This window comes from Thermobia domestica, chromosome 15 (genome assembly GCF_964235325.1).
Source record: "Thermobia domestica chromosome 15, izTheDome1.hap1.1, whole genome shotgun sequence".
Classification (NCBI taxonomy): domain Eukaryota; kingdom Metazoa; phylum Arthropoda; class Insecta; order Zygentoma; family Lepismatidae; genus Thermobia; species Thermobia domestica.
In genome coordinates, this window is record NC_137468.1 from 49,247,999 (window position 1) to 49,265,001 (window position 17,003).

A 17,003-nucleotide genomic window follows, 5' to 3' on the forward strand; every position below is an offset into this window, starting at 1 on the left:
TTCGGGTTGTCTAACTTGAGTGACAATTGTGATACTGTATCCTGCTCGTAATATAACTTAATTATATAGGTTCAATATTAACCTGTTAAATGTCAATAAAGCTGGCATAATATCAGTACCCTTATATTAGTCGCTTAATGTACTCAGACTCTGTTCAAAAATTAATGGCTGAAAATGTTTATCCTCTAGTAATTGTCAACCAGTGTACTATATTGGCAGTAATTCGCTTCCCGACGGGAGCTCCTGTGGTTCGGATTCCACGTCAATCAGTAAATCCACGTCTCATATAGCCTCGCTGCTGAACGGGACGTTAAACTCAAAATCGACTATATTGGTAGTGAGGTAGGTTGTATCATTCAAATTGCTTCCGCTCTCGTGGTAATGAAGTAGTGGTAGGCATACGAATGTGGTTAGCAATTTCGCCTCGTAACTTGATAGTCTCTGGTTCAAATTCCAGACCGGCCGTCTTAACTGCATTCTATTGACTACTTAAACATCTCCATGCATTTTATTATTACTATTATTTTTAATGACTGAAATGCATAAACGAAATTATACACTACAAATTGAATTAAAATCAGTGGTAAATTTCTGCTGGTTACTTACATATATACATAAATAATATCGCAAGCGATACTGATGACTTTTTCACAAATTATGGACACTTTTCGGTTATTTTTGCAGAAACCGGTAGCATGTCCATATAATACACTTCTCTTGCAGGCGAGATATTGTAGTGGGGAACGGTCTATTTTGTAACAGTTGATCTTGCTTGATTATCTGTACATCCGCCAAGTGCATTGGGTTCAAGCCTTAAGCATGTTACAAGCATGTTAATAATAGTAACAGTCCTTTATAGATTTCGGTGTTGCATAAAGGCCTAAAATACAAAGGCTAGATCAATTCAATTTATTTATTTACTTTATTATTTACCGAATCGCAAAACATGCTTGTAACTTGGCTACAGTTTTTGTAAGTTAACTCCTGTGTATTAGTGAATCCCGCTTTACTCCATAGAATAGTTAGTTTCATATAATAATCAATTTTGTAAATCCAATAAAGATCTTTTTTCCATTTAACCTAATAAAACTCAGTAAATGGATCGGGATTTAACGTCTCCTTCAGCAGCGAGGCCGTCTGACAAGTGGATCTCCAGCTCAATGTGGAATTCAAACCAAATTACCTTCTATCAGAAATTGAAATTAAAGATTTGAACATCGTATTGCATATCATTGATTAGCATACTATTTTTCAGACATATCTAATTATAAGATATTCACAACACAAGAAAATTAAATTAAATTATATCGAAATTTTAAGAAAAAGAGACGTTTAGTTACTTTAGTACACTTAAGTATATGGAGAATATAACATTTTTTCATACGTTGTAAGGGTTACTTACAGTATCTAGACATGTATCTTTTAAACTCTAAAAAGAGATACAGATGGAGATGTTAATGAAATATATCCAAAATGACCCAAGAAGTGGACTTGATTCCCTTGTTCACTGAACATGACATATGTTTAACCATAGTTTCAGAAGTTTTAACACTATTAGAATTACGGTATCGAATCCACTAACCCCAAAAGGCCATATAGCCAAGTTAATAGGTCCATTTAATGATATATCCCAGGAGCAGTCCACCTGTAACCACACCTTCCTTTGAGGCTGTATAACACAACATCATGCCCTGACATTAGAACTGTGCGTGTGTATACCGCAATGCAGAGGGTGAGAGGGAAAGCAAAATTGGTGTGAGAGAAAGGGGGGAAAAATGCTACATATATTACAACATGGCAACGTGTGAGAGAGATAAATATCTGTAGCCAGTTGCCACACACGCCCTCTGTATAGAAGCATTAGAGATCCCCCCTCAGCAGTCATTTGGTTTCTCCTGGACTTCACGAATTATACATGAGATGGATAGAGTCAAATGAGGTTAGCGTTGAACCAGTGCTGCTCTACTGTACGCAGAGGAGACAGGGAATTGTAGATTGTCTCACTAAAGTTAACGCTTCACATGCAACGACGTCTACTTTATTACTTTCATTATTTTTTATTTGGTCAGTGACAGTTTGTGGATGAATAATCTACATTTCTTTCTGAACGGAAATAACTTTAAAAACGTTGTATACTTTAACTTTTAGGCGTCGTGGCTATTGATATGAAGCTATCAATTTTAGCTGGAAATCAAGGATGTTATAAATAGAGGATCTGCCCATATGTGTATTCATCCTATTAAATCGGTGAAGCCAAAAAGAAACCGAGCATCGGCACGTTTGATTGGCTACTCTCGTTTCTACCATCGTCTGATTGGCTAATTTCGTTTCCGCAATGATTGTTGGCTCAAAACATTGCGATCCTATTGGGCGGAGTGGGGAGAGTAGGGGTGGCGAAACTGTGACGTATGGCTTCAAGATTTTGTTGTAAGGGCACATCCTCTATTTTATAAGATCCTTGCTGGAAATCGAAAATTTACATTTCAACATAAAAATGTGCTCAGTAAACAACAATTCAAAAATTACAATTCTTGCTTCGCATTCCTAATACTTTTAAAACTTTTCATTGAAATAAATTTCATCATTGGTAAGTGAAATCTTTCAGTTTAACGTCCCTTGTGTATGCCCTTTTAGGCTAAGGGAGACAATGATTAAAGTAAGTGAATGGTGATGGAAACATTGGTAGGATGTGAATGTGGGAGGAGAGAGCAGTACCCCGAGAAAAATTACGGACACGATGTGGTCGAACACAAACTTATTTGGTCGGGGATCGAATCGAGACTCCACGTACCAGAGGTAAGGGCTTTATCACTGAGCCACCATGACCTCCCTCATAGGTAAATGGTTAAACATGAGTGCTGTTAAAATCACCCGAATGTTCATTTTCAATATTTGAAGAATAATTTGAATAATTATTCGATATTCGAATACACATTATCTGAATAATTGTCCCAATGATAATTTGTTTTCCAAATAATTCTTCAAAAGGTTATCTTTTATGCTAATACTTTTTCTAATGATTATCCTTGAAAACATAGCTATTTTATTCTTTGTGTGCCTAGATGTGCGCATAAGTTTACATATGTTTTTGTCTACCTACTTGTGAGTCACCCTGTAGCAAAATTTCACATTCATTTGATTTTCTAATAGTTTCAAGATCTGCAATTATTGAGCTATACGTATTATATTCTTTGTTAATATAATGTCACAAATCGAAGTTGATGGAAAACTAAAACTTTGAACGAAAAATGGCAATTCTGTTGCTCTCGTACGAAAATTCTCCGATATCTTCAGTAACGTTGGCGATGTGCCAAAATCTGCAAAGTTGAAAGGGAAGTTCATTGACCTCAGATGAAACCCCGCATGGCTGAAAAGAAAAACTGAAAATAAAGAGAAAGAGTGAGAGAGAGAGGGAGAAAGGAAATGAAGCATTCTTGCTTGCCTTTGCAAGGATTCATTGTGAAGTGTGTTGTTAATTACGCGAATGTTGTAAAAGAGACAGAGCGAGAACATCTTTCGCATTCAGATAACCGCAAAGAGCGAGAGCAAGGACTTGAAAATGCAGCGAAACCACAAGAATTAGCACAAACTCTCCTCTCGAAAGCTCAAGACTGATAAACATGAGTTTTAAATTATACAAAAATTCTTGTACGCTATAAACTGTGCCGTAGGGAGAGATATCATGACTTGCAAAAGGAACTATAACCATCATATTTGCTCGCTCAAGTTCTAAAGACCAGACTTCTGAGTCTGTAGCAACATTTGACGAAAATTATTGTTTCGAAGTTCTCTACAGATGCAAATGATGTTATTTTCGCTGGAGAGAGGATTAAGGGAGTTTTCTGGATGGAGACGATCCTGTCTACGTTGTAGCTAAGAAGTACCTTTGCCATATTGTGAAGTTCCTTTACAAGTAAGTCCCCATCGAGAACTTGGTTGTGGTTGAACTCCAGAACAATATTGTTAAATAATAGCATAACTTTGATCTAGATGCATTTTACTCAGGAAATATTTACAGTATTTATATGGCATTTATTCCGAAGTTGGGCGTCCGCTTTCGCCACGTTTTTTCGCTGTCATCTCCTTTGCACACTTTCTGCAATTTGTTACTAGGTTCATTAATCCGTGATCTTCACAAACTTTTAAAAGATCTTGTTTGTTATCAACGTATTGCTTCACAAATGTTAAAACTGTTACTTCATTGCCCTTGTACATTCGCCATGTTGATAACATATATACTAATTTCTTTTCCACAATGCAACTGTTTTGTTACCTTGCGCCAAGTAGTTCCCTCCGCTCGCTGTATAGTCCCATGTTTATAACCGCTTATATATAACAAATAAATAGATTTTTCGAGACTCTTATATATTATCAAGCACACAAACGATCAAATTATCCATATATTTCCTGTAAATTTTAAAAATTTTGCTGGAAACGGACGCCCAACTTTGGAAATTAACCCATTTACATAATAGCATTGTCACGTGCACACCAAGTAATAGAGTTTGGTTTTGTAATAATTTATTAATTGGAAATGGGACAAAAAATTAGGATATGAAGATTAGACTAAACCAGAAATGTTTCAAGTTGCAATAAAAATTGAAGAGTACAAATTTTTTATTCATACGCAATTAGAAATTTTATCGCTAAATTTTCAATTTCCTTTTTTTTGTATTTTATGATAAATAAGTTATTATTATTATTATTATTATTATTATTATTATTATTATTATTATTATTATTATTATTAAGTATTCTGCCTTTTGGCAGGTCCTAATGTGTTTTTTCTTTCTTTCTTCTTCTTCTCATTTTCCTTCCATATTTCCTTCTATAACGGTATGAAGAAGACAATTTCTTCGCAAGATCTGTCTAATCCAATTGACGTTTCTACGAAGGATGGTAGCTAGAAGCATCCTCTTCTCTCTTATCCGTTTTAAAAAGTCTTTGTTTGTTACTCTTTCTGTTCATTTTATCTTCTCCATCTTCCTCCGGCACCACATTCCAAAGCTCTGTAAATATTTCTTCTCTAATTTCTGCAATGTCCAAGTCTCTGAACCATAAAGTCTAATGTTCCAAATATGGCTCCTTGGCCAATTTCTTCCTTAGTCCAATATTAAGGCTGCAAGTGAAGAGTGACCTTTTCTTGTTGAATGCTTCTTTGGCTATGGCAATTTTTGACCTGATCTCTGTGGTGCAGTACGCGTATTTTGTTAAAATACTTCCAAGATATTTGAAATGGTCAACCTCTTCAAGTACTCTTTATTCTGCTCTGGCCCGTAAGGGCGCATTTCCACGAGATATTCTCATGACTTTTGATTTTTCGATGTTGATTTCCATTCCATATAGTTTCTCAGTGTCAAAATATAGTACTTTATAAAATATTATTAAAACTGTGTATACACATCACAATTGACAACATATACGAATTTCTCATCGCTTACTTGCATCAACTGGATATTCTGCAAAAGGCATGGGTGGATAAGTATAGTGAAATGGCCCCAGATGAATCTTGGGGCGACAATTGGGTGGTATGTAGGTACCCCTTAGATACATTAATCCCTTACATTTCAAATCTTAACTCTCATTGGTTCATGACAAATGCTACAAAAACGGAAAAGTGGGATTAATTTATTTCTCAAGAACGGCTCAATCGATTTCATTCAAACTTGGATGTATATATAGGTGAATACAAGGGCTTTATCTGAAAAAATTAACAGCTCCTCCCGACCATTTCCCCCCTCAAAAATTCGATTTAATATTTTGAGCCCCTTTTGATCTAGGCGAAAATTTGGCGATAAAATAACTTTAGAGTCGCTTTAACACTACAATCATATATATATATATTCCAAAATTGTATCACGGATACGCTATGGTCAAAATTAGCCAAACCTAACCATACCACACCTATAAGGGGGCAATTGCAAAACGAATAGCTATTGATGTAGCTTTAGCATATTTGCCACGCGTATGAATGAGAAATCATACCTTAAGTGCCAAATTCGCTGAGGCCCTATTTGATGGTCTATGGTACCCCAATCCCTAGTTTGGAATATAGTGACACTGTTGATATTTAACAATTTTGGAATGAACACCGTTCTCACTTTAAAACAAACAATAAATCTTTGTGGTTGTGTGAATTTGTAGCACAAATAGGAATACTGACAGCCAGAAGCGTCTGTTGCGATTTTTCGGAAGGACAACACCCCATCTACATTTGAATTGTACGTTTTGTATTAGTAAATTAGTAGTCAACGGATTAAATTTCTATCGTTTATTGGATGAAACATTTGGCAATGCAATTATAGTTAGTAACGGCCCGTATTATAGAATTGCTAGTTCTCTACATATTAAATTCTCCATACATGTGACACCAGATGAAAACCACTCCCCAATCACCGCAATCATGAAATCTGCGTAAACTTCAGGAAATGAAAACATCTTTGCAACCTTTGTTGAATAGAAGAAATTGAGAACAAGAGAACTTCTGTTTACATCTATTTATTCCGAGGATCTTGAGGATTTTCCTCGAATGACCGAAAATATTTGAAAGAATTGTTTGGTGAATCCTTCCAATATAAACAGGCAATATGTTATTTGGCTGAAATGTTAGAAGAAAGAGATAATATTAATATGCATTATATTAAAGACAACGGCAAGATATTGAAAATGACAGTGCATTCAAGACATACGCAAAGCAAGACATATAAATACTTAATATAAAACCAAATACAGAAGGTTACTGAAGTGTCATTAGGTATTGTTGCGACTGTGCAAATGGCCTGCGAACAGTTGACTCTTGCTCCCATGTTGCAGCCATTATTTATTATCTAAGTTGTGGAAGATATTTGTCGAGGATCCCAAAACAAGCACAAATATTGAGCAAAATATTCGATCACGACAACCTTTGTGTGTTCATAAATGGAAACAGTGACAAGGACTGAAGTACGTACTACAATGTTCCTTTCATCCTTATTTGTTTCACACATTCAAATACTTCCACTACTTGCATGAACTTACTTTCCGTTTGCATTATATTTCCTTCTATTTCTTGGATGAAATCTACCGTTTATTTAAATGTTGCAGTTATCCACTACTCTACTTTTTATCCCCATCCCCCCTCTCAGGACCTATGGGAGACACTATAATAGAGGCTGCATTATATTATGGTGTTGTTGATGGTTATACTCTTTCCAGCTGAGGTTAATTCACTTTGATTGGGCACTGTAGGTATAGATAATATTGATTTATATATATATATATATATATATATATATATATATATATATATATATATATATATGAACATTCATACTGAAACTTCAGGGATCCTCAAATAGGCTATTAACGGGGGATTATAGCAATTTTAACGACATAATCATATTCAGGCTGATTGATTAATATGAAATAAACACAAATATCAAGTTTCACTTTGGCTCAAAATGGAAATGGGGACGACACAGGCCACCAAATGGGGCCTTAGTGAGTTTGGCGTTTTACAGGTGTGATTTCTCATTCATTCACGTAGCAAATATGCTAAAACTACATCAATAGCTGTTCGTTTTGCAATTGTGACATGGTTGGTTTTGGCTAGTTTTGATCATTGCGTACCCGTGATACAATTTTGGAAAAAATATGTGATTGTAGGGCTAAAGCGAAATCCAAAATTATTTTTTTCATAATTGTGCTCGCAGACCATCATAGGTCAAAAGGGGCTCAAAATATTGAATCGAATTTTTGAGGGGAGAAAATGTACGAGGGGAGCTGTTAATTTTTTCAAACAAAGTCCTTGTCTACACCTATACATACATTCAAGTTTGAATAAAATCGATCGAGCCATTCTTTAGAAATAAATTAATCACACATTTCCAATTATGCGCCATTTCTCATGAACCAATGAGAGTTGAGGTTTGAAACATGAGTGATTAATGTATCTTAGGGGTACCTAAATACCGCCCAAGATTCATCTGGGGTCATTTCACTATACTTATCCATCCACGCCCTTCCTGACTTTTACTTCGTAGTCACAAAAGGAGACAAGAAAGTGTGTTAATCGGGAAAAAGTGGAACTCGAGTTTTGGACGTAAGTACACATTTCTCGACCCATACATACCAAAAATGTGATTTTTCAACATTTGTCCGTCTGTCGGTATCGTGTAACTCGTGCCGGATTATGATCATCAACATAGGCTGTGGAAAGTGCTGTTTAAGTTCTTCCGTCACTTGGAAGGTATAGTCACATAACGATTGAGTGATAATCCATTTAATGCTCGGCAAAACCTGTCATTCTGCCCTTGAAAGATTTCTTCTGACCCCCATTTTTCTTCGCCGGTGTGATTTGGCCGTCAATTAATACAAGCCATCAACACTTTGGATAGTGTCTCTTGCGACACACCCAACACTGTCGTTTCGGTCGTACCGCTAACCAAGCGCAAACAATTTGCTTCTATAAAAAATCAGAGAAGTCACCTATTTTACGCTTCCACCATCTGATCAGGTCACTGCACACTCTCGTTCTACTGCTTCTCACGTAGTACGGTGTTTGTCCTAACGCATCATCAACAATAACCCAACGCTGTGGTCACCGAATGACCATTACCAAGACAGAAATGTGAGGAATTCACAACTTTAGACAACAATTAAATAGTTTTGTCAAACTAAATCTTTTGGTTTCTCCTCTGGATGTTGTCGAATTTGCATCTTATATACTGAATTACCATCCTACTCAACACGAAGTTTGCTCCACTTGAATTTGGAAAGAAGCCTTTGTGTCTACAAAGAGGTTTTATCTCATCAAGTACGAACACGGTTATTTTCAATAACTTACTTTTATTCTACTTATAAATGAAAGTGAGCAGTATGTAGACTTAAGTTGTTTTGAATTTGATAAAATGGGAGCCAGAAAGTAAGTTTCGGTAGATTGAAAAATTAAAGACAAAGATCAGAAGAAATTGATTTTATTAGTATGAAGTTAGTTATATATAAGTTAGTTTTCATATGCATCATCCTTGTTGAGGTATTTGTCGTAATGTGGTACCATCTTTTGTGTGCCTGTGTCAATGACTGGAACGAAGATGCTACAATCATCTGCATGTGCTATCGAAAGGTTGTCTGGCCAGGATTTGCTTCATGTGCAGGAATAGGTGGAAGGTCAGATTTGTAGGTCGAGGCTATGTAGGACTCCCATGTTTCATTTCTGTGTGACAATGGGATTATAGAATTGCTCAGGGATGATAACGCAGAAGGAAGGCCAAAGAGGGCGCTGGACGCTTCTTCTTGTGCTCTGCTGTTAGTTGTTTTTGGAACCCATCGCACAAACGACTTGTGAAACTGCCGTCACTGGGTGACGATCTCATGCAGCAGGGAATGGGAAAACTGATAACAAGGTTCGGACTGTGTGAACCAACGGTTTTGCAGAATTGCTTGCTTGCACACTTTCCATCAATTTAGCCGTAAGAAAGGACGGTCGGCAGTGGCGGATCTAGAAGGTAAAACCTGGGGTGTCAACCAGAAACAAAATTTTATAGATATATCAAGAGTTTACTATAAACTTTCAAAAATATATAAATAACAGCTTGAATTATTTTTGTCACACAAAAAGCTGGGGAGCCCAGGCCCCCCTCCGGCCACTGGCTAGATCCACCACTGACCAACAGCCACTACAGCGTTCGTCGTGCACATTGATGCAACCTGCTTTGGATTGTCACCTCCTGGCCATACCTTTTTCACTCATTTCATCCAGTCCAAACATTTCACTTAACTGTCTTTGGACCTCTCATACCCATGGAGAAACCTGATTACCGGCCATACGTCGCACTCGACAGAAGACTGTATGCATACAGATATGTTTACTTGCCTCAATATCCTCGCCACTAATACCACACAACCACACTGAGATCAGGTCATGGTAAAATGGCCAAGTTTAGAAGAAGAAAAAACAATTAAACTCTGCAAACTGGTATCGTATTGACAATCCACTTTAGTATAGGCATTGTTTGTCGTCATTCATATCTGTAAGGAAGAAGTCTCTAGCTTTCAAAATAATTTCGATTTTAATTTTTGTATTGTACAGAGTCCGCCAGAAAAAAGGCATTTTTCTGTATACATTTTTAAAGAAAAAAAGCTATATATCATATTTCTTAATTACATTTAATTATTGTTCAAACATGTGTTACAAACCTTCAAGTAAGCATATATTTACATTAGATGTTCAAAATGTTGACCGTTGGCGGCCGAACACCTAACAGAACGACGAGCGCTTGCTGCAGCTTTAGTGGTCAATGTATCAATGGAGTTCGATGTACACTCATGTCCAAAATGATTGTCGCATATCTATAATTGTTTTCTTGTAAGAATATAATTTGAGAATGATTTTGCAGGATACTTTTAATACTGATACCATGCGTATAATCGGGAAATGTATACTTGTGGTGAATTTTATTGGAAAATAATTATAAATACGAAAATTAGAATGAATAAAACAAAACACTGATAAATGGTAAAGAAAGTTTTATTTTCGTTTTACTGTTCTTATTTACTGCTCTTTTAACATGAAATTTGCCACATATATGTCTTTGCCGATTATACACATAATAACATTATAAGAAATACCGGGCGAATTCGTTATCAAATTATATTCCTACAAAAACATATTTATAGACATGCGACAATAATTTTGGACATGAGTGTACATGTCTCTGTAATCGTTCCATGCGCTTCAAACTTGTCAACAATGCGTTTGATTGTTAGGCGGGTTGGTGGCTCGGTACCAAACTCCCCTCTCCACTGACGCTGCACTTCGATGGCATTGCCAAACCTGATTAAACACTCCAAAACGGACTTACGCTGTCATTTTCTTATCTCACTAACCTTGCTGACAGTCCCGACATCTCTTGAGCGAAAAACTGTACTACAACATAATTTTAATTAAAAGCGATTGACATGGCCGACACCTGTTGGATGAAAATCCGTACTACAACATACTTAAATTTCAGAACAATTGTCAATGTCAACAACTGATACAGGATGACAAAGAGTCGATAAATTTTTTTGGTGGACTCGGTATTTTGACCTTAAACAGGAACCAAATCGATTGTAATAATCACTGTATTGACAGTTCTAGTGTTAAAATATTTTTTATTGTTTCCTTTCAGAACGACTAGAGTGGGATGTTGAGGGGGGATGTGGAGTGCCGTGACCCCACATCCTGACGGCCCCGCCCCTTCTTCACGTTCTAAACATAGTGCCACATTGCTTGGGAATCATCTGTACCTTTTGGGAGGCCGCAACGGGAACGTCCCACTCAAGGACCTATGGAAGTACAATCTTGGTAAGTTCATTTAGATTGCGTTAGTTAATCGTCAGCATACCTCAGTTAAGATTTCACTATTCCAACTTTAAAATGATTTTTCAGAATTGTTGGAATTGATGGTTAATAATCGAGAGAAAGACTTTGTTTCACTTACTGTAACAATATCGTTTCATGACGGTAATGGATCCAAATAGTTATTACAATTTAACCTATAACTAACTGGCTCATACTAACTTTGTTATCTTAAATAACATACACTAGAAATTAAAATCACCGAACAAAGTAACCTTTCTTTAAAAATAATAAATGTGTAACAGTTGTGTAATCTAATTGAACATATTGGCTTCACCAGAGACTGTAACAAACAAAAGGGAGTTGCGTATAAATATAAAAAGGACTTTAAGCACATGAGGAACACGGTTAGTATGAGGATAAAGTGCTATAGGTCATATTCCATTTCCTTTTTAAATACCTTTCTCAATCACTTATCTTTGGAAACATGTAATAGTTGTGATCTATGAACCATTGCTTACTATTGTGAGCCGTTAGTTGACTTCACACGTGGACGCCTTGTCTTTCCAAAACGAAGCGAAATCTTCCCCATGTTTAGGAACGTTTTGATGTCAGCAAACATATGCTAATGTGCAGGCGTCTAGTGTTATTTGAAAACATAATACCAGATACTTTGTACCAGATTGGCAACATTGACAACCCAATAATCTCAAATGTTGATTAGTTTCATCCTCTATTTAGTGTAAATGTATTTGCGCAGGTATAATTGCACTTGATTGTATTATTCCTATAATTTTGAACATTTTCATTCACTTTCCTACATTGAGCCATTCGACGGACTCGATATTTTAACACTCTCTATCTCGGAAACGAAGCGACATGGGACCAATGTTTATAGGAACATTTTTACTTATTTGGATGTCCAGAATCACCTGGTCACCATGCATTTATGTTACACCCTATATATATACGACCTCTCTCTTATGAAGGTTTTGTAAGTCCTATTCACTTGACATTCCTTGCATCGCTAAAGATGGAATGGACTTACAAGGAAATGGTCCCCACCTCACATGCCCGAATTGGACGAAATTTCATATAGATGCTAATTTTAGATCGATGAATAATGTGGGGATAGTGATTCGATTCGTTTTTGCGTACTTTACTATATATTCAGGGTGATGCAACATAAGACAACTATGTACTCCGAGTCCGAATTGGACGAAATTTCGTATGGATACTAATTTGAGGTCGGTGAATAACGTAGGAATAGCCATTCGATTCTCTCTTGCGTACTTTACGAGATATACAGAATGATGCAAAACAGAATGCAACATAAGACAACTACCGTACGTAATCCGAGTCCGAATTGGACGAAATTTCGTATAGATACTAATTTGAGGTTGGTTAATAACGTGGGAATAGTCATTCTATTCGCTTTTGAATACTTTGCTAGATATACAGAGTAATGTGAAAGTAAAATAACATAGAAGCATTCTGTAATTCACCGGTATAGAACGACGAAAGCCTAAACGTGGATTCCAAAATGAATATGCGGAATCTCATCACGATAATGAAGAATTCAGTGGCGTCGCAGGAAAATCTTTCGTTGAGTAAAGGGGGGTTCCACATGAAAATGAAAGGAGATACACTGTTCGATGTGGAGATCCTGGAAAGAAGTACGAGTCATTGAGGACACGTGTTCCTGAAACTGCATCAATTGCAGTAGCACCTTGGAAGGTCAACATTAGAACGGAAACTGGGTTCCAGCGAATGTAAAGTAAACAGTAATAGACAAAGTTTGGCAAAAGAAACAGTCCAACTCACATGTTTGCTTGCGACACGCCGCGCCTTACTTGTCAATCTCGCTTGCTGTGCATGTCAGACTATCATTCTGCATACACAATTCAAATATAGCAAGTCTCTCTCTTACCTACGAACAGCAGATTCATACGACAGGCTAATCCAAGTACATTCGAAATCACCGTTGGAGATGCGCAGACCGATCACGTAATGTACAAATTAAACCTTAATATCCGCCGACAGTCATGGGTCATAACCGATGATATACAGAGGATCAGCATCCCTGGTTACAATCTCTTGCTGGACTCGGATTACATAGTTGTCTTATGTTGCATTCTGTTTTGCATCACCCTATATATCTCGTAAAGTACGCAAAAGCGACTCGAATGACTAATCCCACGTTATTCATCGACTTCAAATTAGTATCTATACGAAATTCCGTCCAATTGGACTCGGATTACATAGTTGTCTTACGTTACATTCTGTTTTGCATCACCCTGTATATCTAGTAAAGTACGCCAAAGCGAATCGAATGACTATTGCCACGTTATTCACCGACCTCAAGTTAGTATCTATACGAAATTTCGTCCAATTCGGACATGTGAAGTTGGAACCATTTCCTTGTTAGTGATTACTTGGCTTCCAGATTTGAAAGAAAGCAGCATTTTCATTTATTGTGCTAACCTGAATGCCTTGATTTTATCTTCTACATACAGGCTTGCTTTATATTTATTTGATAAAAGTATGTATTTATTTCATAATCAACCTTTAGTGTTCAGAAGCTGCAGAAGCACATTAAGCCAGGCACGTATCCAGGGGGGTCTAGGGGGCCGGTTCCCCCTAAATTTTTGCTGCCCCCCTCTAAAATTTTCACGGTTGGCTTCCAAATGAAATATAATATGGTGATGGACTATAATATTATTCGATCGGCCCCCCCTAACTTTAGCCGGGCCCCCATAAATTTTTGGGCTGGCTACCGGCCTGCATTAAGCGGGAACCGTTCACAGTGTATTCCAAATGTTTTTGTTTCTAACATACGTTACGTAGCTAATTAACAGAAATATTGATTAATTTATTGCGGACCAATCTGGATATAGTATTTCATAATAATATAATTTAGTAAGAAGCTTTGATATTAAAATAAACTTAAATTATCCCAAATTATAATGACGCCTATCTTAGTGTTTTGGCAATGGACGTTATTGCAAGTGGAAAAACCGTACTTAGGTTCTACCAACAATCATCATAAGAGAATAGAATCAGTTCAGTTTCACAGTAGCTGATGTATGTGTTGGTTCTGCATATGTATATCATATTCAGTGGCGGATCCGGCGGATCCGGAAGTAATTTAAGCTATTATTTATATACTTTTAAAACTTTATACGATATATCTATCATAGTCTGGGTTGTGGTTGCCCGTCCACCCAGTTTTTACCCTTGTAGATCCGCCTCTCATCATATTTGTAACGAGTTGGTTCTCAAAGCCGTGAAACTTTTTTTGGGCTGTTACGAAATTAAATGTAATCTTTAAGTTTTACGTCTTACACGTTTGGCCTTGAAGGACAAAGTAAACAGATAAGCAATGAAAGTAAATGTGTGTGAAATTTTTGGTAGATTATGATGTTGGAGAAGAGGGACTCTCGTACCAGAACTGAATCCTTTAGCACTAATCAACTTTAAATAATTAGTTAGAAATTAAGCTTCAACATCTATGCAAATTCAAGTTATAAAACATACTTAATCGACCTAGAGGACACTATATTTAATTTGTAAGAATTGCTATATCGTCTGTTATTCTAGAGCTGACTTTGTATGTTATCCGCAGGAGTTGAAATTACTGGTACAATATTCATCCCAAAATTAAAGCCTAGTATTTAATAACAGGTTTAGTTCCCAAAACTAAAACTTAGTATTTGATAGAATATTGCCTTGAAGAATTTGAGAATAACTCAAATCTATGCTGCGATTGTCCTTGAATTTACACAAATTTCCGCCATCTTTGAAATTACTATGGGAAACGTACAAAACTTTACAGACTGTTTTTTATCTATATCACCATTACTGTGATAAATGAAATTATTTCAAAGGGTCGAACAGATTAAACACTAAAGTGCACAAATTCCTGTTGAAAAGGTTCATATTCAAGATGGACTCCTTGAGGAGAGAGATTTCTGAGTTTATTTTCTCAGTGGTCTTTTACAGTACTGGTATATGTGCCTCTGTGGAGGGGGCGAGTCCCTCCGTCCCCCTGGATCCGCTTACGTCTGTAGGGGGTGGTATCACAAGCCACCCCATTTGTGCAATAATGCATGAAATCTCCACTAAGGTGTGTGAACGTGCATTATCATGGTGGTATACCACATTATCAAGTGGAATAATCTTCCCTTTCTGACGAGTACTTTAATTTGTTTTAAATTTTCTGGATATATTGAGTACTGTTCATTTTGACCTTTGATGGAGAAAAATCAATTACAATGATACCATTTATGCCATTAAAGAATGGTACGATCATCTTCGTGATATTGGCAGAACATCTGCTTTCTAAATACTTCTTTCTACACGAAGAAATCTTTTGCAATTTGATTAACATTCACGGTTTCTAGGTCAAAGATGAAGGCCCTCCCGCTTTTCACAATACTGTAACATACAAAGACATGACAATAAGGGCTTATGACGGACGGTTGTTTCGGTTATTGTTGGTAAGTATAAGTTTTGTTTACTTGCCTTAGTAATTTCGTTAGGTTAGGTATCGTTTACTTACCTAAGTACTGTGGTTTGTAGACAACCCTCTGCCGCAACGTACACGATGGAAAAAATAGATCCTTGTTCATTATAACCACGGCACCTAAATAGATATTTCATTCTCTCCTTTTGTTGTTGTCCTATCACAACCACATTCACCAATTATCAGCGGTAATTTTTCAAAATTTTGAACATTGAGGAATGTTGATGCTTTATCTTCTGTTAACACATTGCCCTCTCTTTCGTTGAACAGAATGACATCTAAGCAAGCATACATAAGTGACGACGTCAGCTTCGATTTCTTGGAGGGGGTAAGAGTAAGTGGAGGGCAGAGACTATTTTTATGAGGCAACTATTTTTGTGTATACCGTAAAGCAGTGGCATATTAAACAGAACGAAGATACATACGAAATTGTAAAAAATGTAGGTAGGGTGTTAGATATTGATATTACACGGGAATCTATTGATGTTTGTCACAGACTAAAGAATCTTTCGCATCAAACAGATAGTGGCATTATTGTCAAATTTGTAAGAAGAGAAGATAAAGACAAATTTTTAGCTAGAAGGAAAGTAAAAAGAAATCTAAGTATAAATCAACTGGGCTATATGAATGAAAGTATTGTTTATATCAACCAGAGTTTAACTGAATTCCGGAGAAAAATCTTTGGAAACGCGAGAAAAGTTATGCTTTCTTATGGGTAGATAATGTAGGACGAATATTTTTGAGAAAAAGTCAAGGTGATTCTGGGATACAGTTAAAAACATTAGAAGATGTAATCGCATTGTCGTAAAATATTTTTGTGAAGTACATAGAAACTGATAGATAGTCCTGACAGAAGTACCTTAAATATCTACTATCAAAATGTTAGAGGATTAAGGACAAAAACAAACGATCTATATCTAAATACTGTACAATGTGATTATGATATATAATTACATTAACAGAAACTTGGCTTAAACCTGATATTGTCGACTCAGAAATGTTTGATTATAATTATAAAGTGTATAGGAAGGATAGACTATATAAAAAAGATGGTGGAGTACTCATAGCAATTAAAAACAAGTTTGCAGCCACTAATATTGAGATACGTAATGAGCTTGAGAATTTGTGTGTTAAGGTAGTTGCATATTGTAAAACATT

At 36.4% G+C, this 17,003-nt stretch overlaps 1 protein-coding gene across 1 annotated transcript in view; it reads left to right on the top strand.

The window, feature by feature from the left end:
- The window catches only part of LOC145671021 (uncharacterized), a 436,546-nt gene that overhangs the window by 185,907 nt on the left and 233,636 nt on the right, over nt 1-17,003 (top strand). The window contains exon 2 of the mRNA XM_081739678.1: nt 11,151-11,326. Within this exon, the coding sequence (XP_081595804.1) occupies nt 11,179-11,326 (148 nt within the window). The 5' untranslated portion in view covers nt 11,151-11,178. The remainder of the gene's footprint in view (nt 1-11,150; nt 11,327-17,003) is intronic.